Source organism: Passer montanus, unplaced genomic scaffold (genome assembly GCF_014805655.1).
Source record: "Passer montanus isolate IOZ18808 unplaced genomic scaffold, ASM1480565v1 scaffold1, whole genome shotgun sequence".
Lineage (NCBI taxonomy): Eukaryota > Metazoa > Chordata > Aves > Passeriformes > Passeridae > Passer > Passer montanus.
In genome coordinates, this window is record NW_024356504.1 from 2,052,997 (window position 1) to 2,068,979 (window position 15,983).

The following is a 15,983-nucleotide window of genomic DNA, read 5'->3' on the forward strand; positions in this document are numbered from 1 at the left end:
GTGGTTTGGGATTTTGTGGGGGTTTGTTTTGAGTTTTATTTGTTTGTTGGGGAGAGAAGTGGAACAGACGGTCATCATCACCCCATCCCCCCTCCTCCAGAATACATTAATCTGTTTATTTTCACTGTGGGGATTAACTATTACATCTGGCAGTGGATATGGATGTTTTTCCACGAGAAGATCTTGCTTTTTGTCTCTGTATCACTGTTAGAAGCCTGCCTGTGTCCATCTGAATAGCCGTGCCCTCAAGGCTACTTTACTGAATATAGTACAGGCAAACTGTACAGGCATTTTCAGCTAGGGAGGGCTCTACAACTTTTAGAGTCTGAATAAAAGGTTACATAAATTTCAAATACAGAATTATTAAAGCGAACAGCTTGCTTCGTGTGTAGGAGCACGGGGGATTTTTTTCTTTTTTGACTGGTTTTTCCACTTACCATCGCATTGCCTCACATCGCCGACCGACGGCAGCGCGGCCGCCCCCCTCAGGCCGAGTCCGACATGGCGGCCCCGCCGCCGCCCCCTGGCGGCCGTTACTGCCGCCCGCGCAGCGCCGGGGCAGGGCGGGAAAACGGCTGAGGGGGAGCGGGGCAGGGCTGAGGGACACTGAAGTGACAAGCTGCTCGGGAAATAAACGCACCAGGGACGGGAGGGCGACACACGGCAGGAAAAACCACCCCCTAAAGCATGTGCCCCCAGAAGCAGCAACCGGCGGGTTTGTGGCTGGGAGGCCTCCTTGCCCGCCGTGAAGGGAGGGAGCAGCCCCGGGGCACAGTACAAAAATAACACCCAGGCAAAACAGTCTTTCTGCAACTACCTGGGGACTTAGACAGCAGTTTCAGGCACAGCCGCCCTGAGCAATGCAGTAACACACCTTCCACACCGCTGTGAGGAAAAAACGAATAGACAGTAAGGCTTAGGCTTAGCTGTAGGTATTTACCTGATGGTTTTCTCTGGTCTCCCAAAGTCTTTAGTCATTAAATTAATTCTGCTGGAAATATGCAAGCGAGTAATTCTGACCTAATCATAACCCTCCTAAAGTTTACCTCTGCAATACCAAAACTACTTTAAAAAGGCACACTGCAACTTAATGTCCCCTTGGCTTCTATGTTGAGAAAACTGCCTTGAGAGAGTAATGTTTAAACCAAGTTGAAATTAACCATATATTAAAGTACTGTAACAATTTAAGTAATTAAAACAATTTAGCTTTGGCAGCCAGCCCCTGATCAGGCTGCGTGAGGCTTTGTCCACCCAAGCCTGGAGCAGCCCCAGACATCCCCTCAGCCTCCCACTCCAAATCCTCAGACAGACTTACTTATTTTAAACTGACTAAACAACTGGAAACAAGACAAAGTAGTACCATAATTTCTAACTAGTTTACAGCAATTGTTTAATATAGGTTTCATATATGTAAAAACAAGAACTTGGCACCAAGATATCCAAAAACTTTTTTTCATTAACACAAATGCATTAAAAAACAAAGATATGGAAATGCACAAAGGCATTTCAGTTAAGGCTTCTACAAATATTGCATGTTCTAGAATTAAACATCTATTATGTAAACTTGTTCTAAGACTTTACAAGAAACTAAAAAAAAGCTCACTTAAACTCATATTCCATTGTGAGGCTTAATGGAATGAAAAGTATTTTGTGAAATAGATAATTAGCCATCAAACTATTTATTATGTTTTTTATATGGCAACCTCAAAACTCATTAATTTAAATATGGATATACTCAGACCCTCCTAAAAATATACACAAAGGCAAGCCTGGCTTGAAATACTGATTACATTAAGTTCATTAATTCAATCTCTGCTCAACCATATAAAAAGTACTATATTTCACAATAAGAATGAATCTGGCTCTTGGCTGGCATCGCTTTGTCTAAGGGATAGTTGGAAGGCCAATTCCTAGTGTTAATGTCAGAAATCAAGCGATGTTATCCAAGTTTTTCCTGTACTGATGTGATGCCTTAGCACACTTCTGCGGAGCTCCGTATTTTATGGGCAAAATTACACTTCTGACCATACCAAGATGAAAGAAAAATCATGCAGCCATGCCATTAATAATCTCATCTTCAGGAGGTGACACAACATGAGCAGAAAGTGTGGTGGCAAACTACATGGGAACACTTCCTGTCTCATCCCTCATCTCCTACAGCCAAATAAATCATGGCAAGAACATCTGGTGCACAACTGCAGGAGATCAACACCCTGAATCTCGCCATTTTAATGTACAATGCAGTGCCAGCTGTAATTTAGCTCTAGTTTTACAAAAATACAGACGCAAGAGCCACAACACTTCACAAAAAAGGCTAAGGCCTCCTTCCCACAGCAAACTGAATGCCTCAAAATGCAGCCAACAGCTGTGGAACATCTTTCAATTCTTGTAGATGTCTTCCTCCTCCCTGCCAAGATTACCACAGCATTTAAAAGATGTCATGAACACTGAGTTTTTGAATAACTTAAAATTTGCTGAATGGACACAAGAGAACACAAGTCCTTGACAGGGCAGCATCAGCCATCCCTAGTTATTCACATTCCCATGCCTGTTTTGAAGCAACTCAGGTAACAGCACTAAGTTAGCACAGAAAGCACTGAAAGCTCATTTCCTTTCAAGTCTTATCTGGCTGCTCTTAACTTCACTACTAAAAAAGTTCAGTAATTCTTCAGTGAACTTTGACAAGTGCACCCCTTCTACAACCACCCACAGACACACATACTAAATCAAACAAGGCAAAATCAATATATGTTAAGTAACACATACAAACAAGTTTTGGGCTTTAGGTGGTATTTGCTTGAAAAATGGCTTTCAAACCAGACCTTATCTGTGTTTACTAAAGAGATTGTTTCTTCCTGCATTATATCTGTATTTATTCACATCTGCAATGCTTTCATTTTGCCACTTTATATTAAAGGAAAAGGAATGTTGGATCTTGTCAGCAAAACCCATTACCTGCCACAATCACTGCTATGGCACTGCATAGAAGGTGGGTTGCTGCAGACTTCTTGGGTTGATTTAATAAGCATTTTCTTGTAATTTTAGGAAGAATTTTCCCATTCTTTGGCAGAAAACAATCTCCATGAAAATAGGTAGGAACATTTTTAACATCTATGAAATCGAAGTTTGTTTAGAAAGTAGTGAATAAAATGATTGCTCCTGCCATACCAGATAAGGAGAAATCAGAACACTATTCTTGTGAGTGGCTTTGGAATAGTTACACTTCTTGACTGTTGAGAAATTACAAGACATGGATACATCCTGTTTGCAACACAAAAACACCCTGTTTGACGAGAAGATATATTTAACCAAACCAACTGCTGCAACATTAAAACGTCTTTGTCTTTTATCTACGTCAGCCGCTAAGAACTTGTCATCATCAAGATTTTTGTCAAGAGAACTAAATGAAGATTTAAAAAGTGGATTTTAATAATCCTCTTTTATGGATTATTAAACAAAATCCTGTCAATTTAATCTTTTATTCTAGAAAAATATTTTATCACAAATAAATGTAGATTATTTTAAGATTACTAACTTGGTGGGGTTTATGTTTCCTAACTCTGTTTCATTACAGATTTTCCTTAGGCTACTTTTGTTTTAAGATTTTTTTTTTAATCTCTAGAAAATGTTTAACCAAATCAGATAAGCTAACTGCTGTTTGCATTAGTAACAAAAGCAGGTTGTTGAAGACTCTGCAGCAGTCAAAAAAGCACTGAACACCTGATCCTCTGCATCACTCTAGTGTCTTTGGCTATGTAGGTAGCATTATTTACAAAATCACCTTGACTTTATGCACTAGGGATAATCTGCTTTGTAAAATAAAAAGCAGAAGTATAAAAGTTTTCAATCACATCTGGAAACTGTAACATACATAAAAAGATCATTATGAAATATATACAATATAAAAATACTTTTTTTTCGTTATGAAAATTATAATACATAGCTATAATACACAACATGCTGAGCCATCAGTCACAGCTACAATATATGCAGATTCTTGTTTCACACTTATGGCTGGACTCTGGGTATGACATCTCCATGAGGAAATTCCTCAATTTCAGAATGGAACATCAATTCTAAAAGAGAAAGGAAAGAATTATGTTTACTTTGTTTTACCTGAATACAATTCCACTGTTCCTGAAAAGTATCCTGGCATTCCCCCAAGCCTCCTGTTTTTCATCCCAATCACACCATCAACAACTCAGCGATGGCAAGGGCCACCATTATTTTTAGAAAACTATTGCTGCTCCCCAAAATTGACAGAATTGGTGACAATGGTGGCAGCTGACCATGTGCAGTACCATTGTGCATTCAACATGGACACTGAAACACAACTCTGAATTAGACTGAGGGATTGGTAAAGTTCTGAGAGTGCCAGACTCAGGAAAGAAGAATTCTGTTTAGAGACTCGTTCATTTTTAGAAGTCTTTGCTCTGTGTCTCACAGTGTTAAGTTAGCATACTCAATCCTTAGCAGACTAAACTTTCCCTACTATTTGGAATAAGTACTAATGAATTTCTCTCTAGAAATTTCCAAAGTAGTTTTCCAATCTTAATAGGCACATGGAAGTATCAAAAAAATTAATCAAAACCTGAGTAAAAATCTGCCACTGGATTCCTTGTGTAAGTTTTTATTATTTATGCATTTGAAATATGTTTAAGCATCTATTATCTATTCACCATTGAGGACTGAAAAGGCTGCCACTTAGTTGTTTGGGGATTTTTAACTCATTAAATGATTTCTTAGAAATAAACACAGTAACTGGAGCCAGCTGAAATACGGACACCTGTACACTAAAATTCAAAAATAATTTGAAGAGGGCTGTTGAATCCTCAGCCTCCCAAACACAAATCTGTGCTTCAAGTCATGGAGTTCTTAGGATACATTTTGACTTTTATGTTGAAACTTGGGATTTTTATGTACAGCATACCTTCAAGTGACAGGCTGCATGCACTTGACAGGAACACAGAGTTAGGACACACCTTTTGGATCCCAGATGGAACACAAAAGGAAGAAGGCCCAGTTTCTAGCCAAATTTCTCCAATGAGAAGAACTTGCTCCCCCCTCCTCCAGCCTGGACCAGCACAAGCAGTCCTCACTTGAAGTCCTGTGCTGCAAGCACAAATCTGACTTTTCAAAGCTAGGGAGTTCCCAAAACTACTGCAATGTCCTATTGAAAAGAATACTGAACTTGTAACCCATTTAGCACTTGCAGAAGGAACATTAATAACATTAGGGAATTTTCTAAGACACACATAGAATAAATGCATTTCCAATATTTAAAATAACATTGAAGTATTTTGAATTATTTTTCTCTTCATTGAAGAGATGTTCTGTAATGTTTCAAAATTCACATTGCTTCAGACAGGACAAATAAAGCTTGTATTTTTAAATTAATGTTTATAATACCAAACACAGACACTAGCATCCTAAGAAGCATTTGCTGTGCAAGGTTGCTAGGAGACACTTATTCTTCCTCAGTCACAAAATTTCTCAGGACTAGTCTTAAACACCAAATGCAGAGCACAGCAGATAAAAAACCCCAACAAGATGAATAAACAACATTTGCCTATTAATGTGCCCTACCTTCACTGTGGTCTAGCTCTGGTCGGGAACTTAAGAAGATCCAACTTGTCCCAACTAGAACAGACACTACAAGATTCACCACAACCCAGGAATGAACAATTTCTGCCTCTGTACCTGCAGTCCTGGGAAAGACACATCAAACCATCAGCCATCATTGGTGCACAGAAGGTACAGTAACAACTGCAGCAGAGTAACAACAAAACAAGTTGACTAAGCCAGATGTGAAAAGAGTTACTTGTACCATAATGATGGTCTTGCATTGCAAAGGCCTGGTAAAGAGAACAATTACCAAAGATCATAGAAACCCTAAACCTCCACCCCCTCCCCCCTTAAAACTAACTGCTCAAACCAGCAAATTTGCACATAACTGCTTTTGTTCTATTCCTCCTGGTTTACTTTAAAAATCTGTGCTACCAGAATTTGAGTCCATTAATAGGTACTTCAGAAAGTAACAGTTTTGTATGGGATCACCTTACATGAAACGATGGTTTATATTCAAATGCAGGTTCATCATAAAATCCTTCATCAATACTTTCTTACATATCTTGTACAATCTCTTCTATCTGCCAGTGTGACAAGGTCCCTAAGTGAGCTACGTTGTAATTTACAGTGATTCTTTGTTTCCTACCAGATACTGCCATTTTCCGAAGGTGGCGTGTAGAGGTGGATTCTGTCACATGTCATCTGCTGGCTTAAGGATAAGATAAGAGCAGCAAAGTACACTGGAACAAATGGAATTAGTAGTGTCAGATAGAAATCCCAAAATGCTGTCTCATCATGACATGGTACTAATCACTACATTTTTTTTCCTTTCACTCCACTGCCTCCAATCATAGTCTGTTTTAATTCACTCTTTTTTCTTTAACATTCCCCTGACCTATCAAAATCTGATTTCTGCACTTTTGCAATCCATGAGCTGCATCAAAGCTTGCATTTTGTGATTCTGTTTTTTTGTTAGGTTTGTGTTCTATATTCAGAAATGGAAAAGAACTACCTCACTAACAACCCATTAATGCTACTATTGCAAATGCTTTAAAAAATATGGAACTAAGTTTATGGCCATTGCTATTATCAACTACTGAGCAAGTTATTAATTCTAAAGCAGAAAATAACCTGGGAGGAAGATTTCAGTAAAAATGGTATAGAGGAGTTTTCCATTTACCATATATTCTGGACAGCCTCCTATCCACTTCAAAATACTTACAGAAAGAAGCTAGTGCTGCTGGGTCTAGGGTAAGAATGCCCCTCAGTGCAACTGATGCTTTTGCCAGATCAATCCTGATAACAAAATCAAGAGTCATTAACACAGCCCAGTAAGACAATGATATTGTTCCTCTAACAGTATTCTACTGTTCTTTTACTTATTCCAATGTATTTTTTCTGCCTGTGTAACAGTGCCTTAATCTACAACTACATCCCACACACATGGCAATGGTCCCCTTATGCCAACTCCAAAATGAATGAGGATGTTCCATGAGGTTTCCACTGCAGACCTTTCTGAAACAGGAAGAACCTGGGGACATCTGTTCCCTCTAATCCTTGCCATTGAGTTCAGTGTCCATCTAATGTAACTGCTTACACTGCTCACAGGAGCAAATGTAACTTGGACTCCTCCCTGCCATCCTTGGAGGGAAAGAAGTCACAATTTTTTTCATAGCACCAACTCCCCAATGGCTTATCCTACCTGTAACTAAAAGAAACATTTGTAACATCCATTAATCTAGTCTAGTTAATGATCTTTTTTGAGCTTCTTTCTTTTCATTCCCGCTCTTAATCTGTAATGCAGAAGCCCCAGCTAAACCAGGAAAATTCTTCACTCAGCTATGTTTCAAATCTGACTACGCAATGCATTCATACTAAAGTGAACCTGATAGAAACATTTGTTGCTCTCCCCCCTCTTCATAGTCCCACCACAAAAAAACAGGTCAGCTCTTATATTTGTTTCACCTTCTGACCCCACATACAGCAGCAGTACTTGAAGCAGGGTGCAAGCACCAGACAGATATGAGTACCAAAGGTCTGGATGCACAAGTACACCCTTCTGTGTTTAGTCAGCCATGTGAAAAATCATTCTTTGAGTATATCAATTAAATCATCAACAGCAAATCAACACGTGCCAAAGGAGAATGAAACATCATACACACAAATTATATATATACACCTTTCAAATACAAATATGTTTTACCTGTCAAAGGCTGAGACTGTACTGATAGACAGCAAAAAATAGAACAAACTTTGAGCTGGATATGCTATTGTCTTATACTGCTCAAGCAGGTTAGAAACCATGGAAAGCTCATTTCCTGCCAAAATGTAGATAACCACAATGTTCCATACAGCATAACCAGCAAGGAAGCCATGGCTGAAGAGGCCCAACACCCTGATTGGAGGAAAGAACATTAGACCAGTTTTAACATCTTCAATTAGCTATAGATAGAAAAGTTCATCTGTTCAACCCTGCTTTTCAAGGCCTTTCAGGGATCGTTTCTGAGTGCTTTTTCTGATCTAGTTTAAAAAATTCTAAGCAAGAGTTCTGTTTGTTCCTGTCACACCAGACTGCACCAGAACCTCAGCACTTAAAGAAAACAAAGATGTTTTGCCTTCCCTTCATAACAGCCACAGGCATCAAATACTTTCTCTTGTAGCTGCCTGTAGTTTCCCAAGACCACTGTCCCTTGCACTCACATAACATTCTAACTTGTCCCCAAGGCAATATCCTCATTGCTAAGGAAGAACTTCAGCAGGAAGCACAGGCTTCCAGCTAAAATACACCACAGAAGAACATGGCTGTTATCTTCCCATTGTCTACAATGTACTACAAAACAACTGCATATTAAAAAAGTAATGGTTTTGCTATTATGTGCAAGCTTATTTCCATAGTGCAATTTCACTTCTCCCTTTTTCCTACCAACCAGGACTTTTCTTTGAGAACTGTCTGAATTCAGGTACTTTTATTCTGGTGATACACATGATGGGTCAGTCTTATTTTCTAACACATTTCTCTAGGTGACTAATGTTTTGGTTACCAGCTCAATCTCTTGCTATTGAGATTTTGTTTAATCTTTTCAATATGGCTTTCTTAGTTATTCTGAAGCTGTATTTCACACATGATTCTACACTAGAAATTCATAATCTTGATAACAAATACCAAAAACTAGAGGACTGATAAACTTTATGCCTGTTGAATCCAGAACCACCATTTTTCAGGAATATCCAAAAGAAATAAAAATACACTACAACTATAGAGGAAAGACACTAATTTTCAGGGAGGAAAAAAACCCCAAAAACTCAAACCAAACCCCTGATTTATGTTTATTTACATCAGAACATTTATCTTTCACCTGAAACTTCGGTGCACTGAGAGGGCAACATCTCTAGTAGTCCATGAAGCCTTCACGTCCAAAAGGACATTGATATTTTCAGTGGTTTTAATCAATTCTGCACGGTCAGCTGCATGAAAACGCCCTGAAAGGATAAGGAGATCAGTTCTAGAGAGCTCTCTTCCCTTTCACCATCATTTCTACATTAATGCTTATTAGTGTTAAAAAGCTGTAAGCATCAGAAGTTTCTTCTCCCCACTCTCTCCCCTTTGTCAGCTTACACTGATACAGGATGCCTCTGGTCAGAATGATGCATCCTGGTGGGTCAGGTTATGGGATTAACAATGTGCAAAGCACTTTGGGAAATTACTCAAGTGTTCCCTGGGACAAAAAAAACCCAAACAAAACAACAGAAAAACACAAATGTCCTGCAAAAAACTTCCACTTGAAAGAATTTTTCTAAGTAATAATTTCTTCTCAAGGTACTGTGAGAATATTAAGTCAAAAAAGCTCAACTGGGTACTTTGCAACCTTTTTCACTCCCACCATGGAATTAAAAAAATCAACCCAAATATATCAGCACAGCAACACCACCATTCACTGCTGAAAAATTATTCTGTGTATTTACTTGCAAATAACTTCTGTTTTGAAAAACTTTTAAAAAATTCTTCCCAATACTACAGTATTTAGATTTTAGATATAATAATGCTTCTTCCAATTGCAAAAATGTTCTTAAATTACTTAAAACACAAAATTAACTCACTATTTTTTTCAACAAACACTTTGCTAACAGGCTGACTAACTCCAGTGGGAGCAGCAAACACAGGCTGCTGATCTGGGCTCTTTCTGTGCTCATCTTCAATGATGTCTTCCTCCTCCACTTCCAGCTCATTGGAGCTCACTTCGGCTGGCCGAGGTTTCCTGTTGGCACAGAACACACAGTGGGACAGAGAAAGAATAGGAGGTACTGTGTAAAATGCAAAGGCTCCTATGAACATTTAACATGCTGACTGATAAGAACCCATCAGACTATGACCTGTATAATACTACCCTGTTTATAAATTTAAGGACTAAAGTTCCCATGGAGGTAGTTGACTAAAACCACAAGACTAATTACATGTCAAGTGATTAACAATTAGAACATATTAGAATAATTGGGAAAAAAAGCTAACTTTCGTATAATTAAGATATAGAATGACAGAAGGCAGCTCCAAATTCTAATTTCTTCATGTTTGTGACTGAACTATTAGGCTCATGAACATGTATTAAGAGCTGTAATGCATCCAGGTATGCACAGAACAAAGAAGTGAAAAAAGTTAGATCTTAACTCTGGAAAGAACTGTACACAGGCTGAATGGTATTGTATGCTTCAAGATTTTACATTTTTGCCAAATGACAATGTAAAATACTCCTCAGCCACATTCACTGTTACAGTTATTCCAGATTATGAGCTACGCTATTTTTGTCTCACTTTGTTCTTTTTCTCTGTTTGCGGATCACCGTTTCTTCAGCCTCAGGGACATCCATGCCATTTCCATTCTGAAATAGGGATGCCACATTCTGCTGGGTAAAAGAGGTCTCAGAATCTGCAGATTAAAAAAAACCAATCCAACATGAAAATTCACAGCTTTCATAAAAATGGAAAAACATTCACCTAAATACATAAATAGTTCTTATATAAAAAGAGTGGCAAAAAAGTCATGATCTGAGCTTTGAATGATGTAAAGTATTACATAATTTCCAAAACTGTATATCCATTATTTTCATGGAGGTTTGTACCCTATGAAATCTGAAACCAGAAAGTGGAACTAAGCTACCACTCACCCAGAGATTACTCTCACGTATGTTAGGTAAAGAAGCACATGAAATGCTTTAAACCTAAATACACATTGTCTAGTAATATTTCTGTGTTCCCAAGTTTTATTCACTTCTTTCCCTTCTACCACTACCTCACGTACCAGTAGGTACTTTCTTCTTCTTGCGTTTCCTCTGAGGAGGGGCATCAGGAGGTTCAGGGGTCAGGGGCTCGCTGCTTTCTGACTGCCGACGAACCGCTGCTTGCACAATGCCATCTAAAAACCACAGGAAAAGACCCAGCAGCCTGAACCCAGAGCCACTGAGAAACAGGCAAAAGAAGCTGCCATTTACTAAGTTGTTGCCCAGCTGAGCAACAACTGAGGTGAAAATGCATTGACTATAGGAAATGTAAGAGTTGAGAATCAGTGATGAGAAGTAGAAATATACAAAGGTATTTCACAGTAACAGTATGATGCTCATACTGAGAGTATTTAAGTATCCAAGAAGTAGCACAATTCCCATTGGGCATACAGCAGAGGACTGCCTGAAAAGAATCCATCACTGGAAAGAGCTACACCTCTATATTTCTCTTTTCCATGTGCAAAAATTATAATGCAAGAGCCAAGAAAAAATTAATAGTTTATTACAAGGGGATCCACACAAATATGTGCTAAGGCAAAATGGCATCACATCAAAGAAAAATTTAAATGCTAAACATACAGCACAAGAATTAAAAAAGGAGCAGAAAAAATCCACTGAAGGATATTTACTCCAGTCTGACCGATTAATTATTACACTTTGTAGGAATTATATTTCCATGAAAGGTTAAAATTAATTCATATTATAGTGCAGTAGCATCATGATGAGATGAAGAAAGACAAAATTACTTCTCCATTTTACATCGCACCTGCTTTTTAATAGTGCCTTCAAGGACTGCAATTTTTATGGTAACAACTGAATCTTTGTTTCCACGTCAAAGTTAAGTTTACCCACCTTTTCTAAACCTTTATTGTGCAAAAAATGCAAAAGTAACCAGCAAAAAAAATCTTTTACAGTCAACTCTGCAGTGACAATGGAGTGATTAACTTGTGACTTTATTTGGCCAAGGACTGAAATTGAACCAGACTGCTAAATGAGTTTTATCTTAGTTCATTCAAAAATTCAATTGTTTAATGCATTCAACATAAGCAGCTTACAGTTGGAAATGCCTACTTAATGAATTATGCAAAGAAGTTAGAAAGGAAAAAATGTAAGGAATAAAAGAACAGTTTTTAGTCTTGGCAGGACCTTACCTAATGGAGTCTTCTACTTAATGAATTACGCAAAGAAGTTAGAAAGGAAAAAATGGAAGGAATAAAAGAACAGTTTTAGTCTTGGCAGGACCTTACCTAATGGAGTCTTTCCTTTGGGTTTCCTTTTCTTGGGACGACTGAGTGGAATTTCATCTGCATAACATAAAACAGAAGTATGGGTGCACATCAAGGAGAAACCTAAATTTCCTTTTTTTAGCAGCCATCCTATTGCAAGTTAAGAAATACATTCTTTTTTAAAGCTTATGACATCCTTTGTTTTTACAGGTAAGATTACAATTCACCAGTTCACACAAGGAGGAGGAGTACAGAAGATGGTAGGAAAACAGAGTAAGAAGTCCTGTGTGTGCAGCAAAGGCACAATATATACATGGATGTGTGTTAAGTGATAAACAGAAATACTCTGAATAATGCTCTGAAAAATAAACTTATTGTTTAAAGCACAGTGGCCACACTTCAGTTACCTTGATGGAAACAGCCAACAGCAAAGAGAGCAAAGAAAAACAACAGTTCTAACAATGCACAGATATCCAGTTTAAATAATCATCCTGCATTTAGGAAAAGTATAAGGCTCTATCTTGAGAAGTCCTATGCGGGCAGCATTTAGGAAAAGTATAAGGCTCTATCTTTAAAGAGAGATGGAGTGGCACCAAAAGGGAATACCAATGTTTGTAGTTCTCTTTAATAACTCACCTTGGCTTCCACTTCATATTGAAGAAGGAAAGTTGGTGACAAGCAGTGTAAAAAGATGAAAATAAAGTTAGTTTTGAATCAATTACAATTCACAACTGTGACTTTCCCACTGCTGCTTTTATGGTTAATTTCTTATCCCCTCTCCTCTTGATGAGCAGTTGTGTGTAACAGGGTTAAGGGTACGAAGCAATCAGCAAGATTCAACACTTTGTTGGCGACTACGCACAGTTTCTTGATTGGCTAGCTATGGATAAGATTAACAGCTTTAATCACCTGGCTAATTAAAACTTGTCTTACTGCCTGGTATGTAACAAACCAACAGAAGTTATGAAACATTAGAGCACATACATCACTAAAAAGACACTATCTGTCGATAATCATAAACATCACATTTACTTGCAGATACTTTGAAGGAATTCTCAAGTACCATCTCATAGAAACTATATAATTGCTTTTCTTTCACACTAAAAAAAGCCCAATTTTTTCCCTATACTATACCAAACTAATAGATACCTAAATCCCTATTAAAGAATATCTAGTCTAATTCCAGAAATTCCTGGTTTTAAGTATTTGTGATTCAAATAAACTAAAGAACATATAATAAAAGAAATAGGAAGAGAAGATTAAAATGAACAACAACAATTAAGCTATACTAGACATTAAAACTGGAATATTTGTCCAAAAGTTTTAAATTATTTATCTCTCATGAGTATTAAAACTGAGGTAATATGGCAAAATTTCCTGGCTTCTATAAAATTTTAAAATGCTTTGCATTCCTTGTAAAGCATTTTGGGACAACAAATTAGCAAAAGAAGCAATTCTACTGCTCAGATGTTTATGAAACTTATTTCTTTTAATGTTACTTCTTTTAAAATCTGCAGTACAGCATCATGATCAGTTCCACAGAATGCAATGATTTTACCTTGGCACTGGAGGAAGGGCACGAGGCGGGCACTGAAAGACAAGAGAGAGACAAAAGTCAGTTTCTGCCACTATGAAACCACCTCTCAGAAAACAGCTTCAGATCAGAACATCCAAGGTACGTTTGCACTGTATGCCTCCTAAATGGCCAGACATTCCTAATGGAGATGTCACATAAAAGCAGGATGTAAAAGATGCTGGACTAATATGCCTTTACCAGAGTTCTGATGGGCACTGCAGTAGGAACATACAGCTAACCTCTGTGTGTGAGAAACAGCTTGCATTTCAGCTTCAGTAATTTTCACTTTTCATGTAAGGTACCACTTTCATGAGAAAGCTTATTAATCATTCTATTTAAATAAATATAAAACATCATAATAAATTATACATTCAGTATAATTGTACAGTATACATCGTGAGCTGAGTATTTTCTGTAAATGAAGATGTAAATTCAGAACAATAAAAACAATAAAAGGAAATCAGCTCACTTATGAAAATACTTTTAAATATTATAAAATACAGTTTTTCCATATAATTTTGAACATATTTACCAGCAGATCAAACACCTAAAATCTAAAAGGATCTCCAGATAACAATCTGAAACTGAGCTCATACCTTTCTCTTATCTAGAAAAAAGAGTAAACTTTCATATTTTGTACTACACAATTATACTGGAAGAAATACACAAAAAATTATTTCCCATGCTCAGAAAAATCAGATACCAGAAATAAAAAGGGCTGTAAGACTGGTAAGACTCAAGGATCCACAAACTTACCACTTGTTTCTTTCCCATATCATCTGAAGTCGTTCCCTGAAAGAGGCACTGTGAACTGGTCTAGGCTCCCTCACGCTGCTCACATTGAACCTCGGCTAATTCTGAACTAAAAATAAACTTCAGGCAGCCAGGATTAGCTGGAGCTGAACCCTCCTACCCCTGGGTCAGGACCCAGAACTACTCCCATTTGAAACAAGGGCAGGTTGTTCAATGGCAGCAAATATTACTAGCACTAAAAACCCCTTCACTCTGCATGCTCGCACAGGCTCCTATAAGCAAGGGTTACATTGGTTTGTTTACCCAAAGCAAATGAGGTGCTTCATGCAAGGAAGGGTTTGTGGGATTAGACCTCAAATCTCTCACTTGGATTTTGGCCATGCTGAACACTGAGAGCAAGTGCCACTTACACAGGTAGAGAACTGCACACCCTAAGTGGCACCCAGCAAACTGGTGGGGACTGGTCACACTACATTGGTGCACCATAAGGGAAAATAATATTGGTAAAGGTCAGATCTCATTACTTTTATTGTTTCCAACATTCTTGTGGCAGTAAACAGTAAATATTTAGGATACTTAGTATTTAAAAAACCAAAACCTAAAAACCCCATAAAAACAAACAAAAGCCACAAACCTTTTATACAGCATTCCCTGCCTATGCAGTAGTAATTCTGTACTCAGTAGTACCTCTCCATGTTATTACCTTCTACAAAACAACTAGCAAGTGCATTGATTTCTGTATCATTTATTCCTTGCAACACAGGAAACCACATGCAAGCAGCCAGTCATGAATACTCATCTGTCCATCTGTGTGACAGTCCCCAGCTCTGCCATAGAGCTATCAGCTTTGGTCTATTTGCAGTTTCACAGAGTCTGAAGTAACCCACCCTAAATTTCACAGAAAGGGTGAGTCTGGGGACAGGTCCCCATGGACATTTAGTTATGGACAAAAGAGCCGCTGAGTGCTCTAAAGTACCCCGAAATCAAGAGACTCCTACAAACCAGGCAGCCGCTGCCTCGGGCAAACCTTGTGTTTGCCCACCTGAGCCAGGCCACAAGAGAGTGGGACGCACCTGGAAACTCAGGGGGGAAAATGAACTACCCAGCTCCCCGGGTGTCCATTCCAGGATGCTGAGGAGGAAAGGTTTAAATGTCCAGAATGTTTAAAAACACTGAAGCAGCCTTCACAGATTTGTTAAAGCCTTGCAGATTTTCATTTGAGAGGTTTATATGAAAAAAATACAACGAAGAAATGCTTGCTTGCTTCCGCAACAAAGACGACCAGAAACGTGAGACCCCGCAGCGGGTTACATCTCCCCTCCCGCGGGATGCGCGGGGCGGGCACCGCCGCCTCCGCAGCGGAGCGGGGATGTACGAGCCGCGCTACCAGGGTGCTCCGCTGCCGCGTCGCGCTCCAGCTCCGCCTCCCCGGAGCAGCGCTCCCAGAGAGCGCCCCGCCACATCCCTTCAGCAGCAGCGCCCAGCTGGGCCAAGCTCCCGCCGCCGGGCCCCCCGGGCTGCAGCCCCACGGAGCCGACTGCCCCCCTCCCGCTCCGGCCCCACCGCCCCCTCACCACGCCGGGGCCC

General features: G+C 38.9%; 1 protein-coding gene across 2 annotated transcripts; it reads right to left on the reverse strand.

Moving 5' to 3' along the window:
- Nucleotides 1–2,719: 2,719 nt before the first annotated feature.
- On the reverse strand, nucleotides 2,720–15,954 carry TMEM237 (transmembrane protein 237). Of its 2 annotated transcripts, XM_039701283.1 has the most exons (14): nucleotides 15,470–15,954; nucleotides 14,400–14,505; nucleotides 13,626–13,657; nucleotides 12,704–12,714; nucleotides 12,089–12,145; nucleotides 10,862–10,975; nucleotides 10,375–10,489; nucleotides 9,667–9,824; nucleotides 8,925–9,048; nucleotides 7,772–7,963; nucleotides 6,791–6,864; nucleotides 6,215–6,308; nucleotides 5,587–5,708; nucleotides 2,720–4,076 (listed from the first exon to the last, which is right to left on the reverse strand). In XM_039701283.1, exons 2-14 carry the CDS (start codon nucleotides 14,415–14,417, stop codon nucleotides 4,009–4,011), a joined length of 1,179 nt encoding a protein of 392 aa, XP_039557217.1. In that variant the 5' UTR covers nucleotides 14,418–14,505; nucleotides 15,470–15,954; the 3' UTR covers nucleotides 2,720–4,008. The 2 variants fall into 2 exon arrangements, with proteins under 2 accessions (XP_039557217.1, XP_039557206.1); XM_039701272.1 differs by having other exon boundaries at nucleotides 14,400–15,954.
- Nucleotides 15,955–15,983: the final 29 nt, after the last annotated feature.

Bases quoted from the DNA above. Each gene is read 5' to 3' on its own strand.
- TMEM237 (XM_039701283.1), bottom strand. The intron at 7,964-8,924 runs GTGAAAGATAAA...TCCTCCAATCAG, and splicing joins TCAGTGCACCGAAGTTTCAG to GGTGTTGGGCCTCTTCAGCC. The intron at 6,309-6,790 runs GTAAGTATTTTG...CATTTGTTCCAG, and splicing joins AGCAGCACTAGCTTCTTTCT to TGTACTTTGCTGCTCTTATC.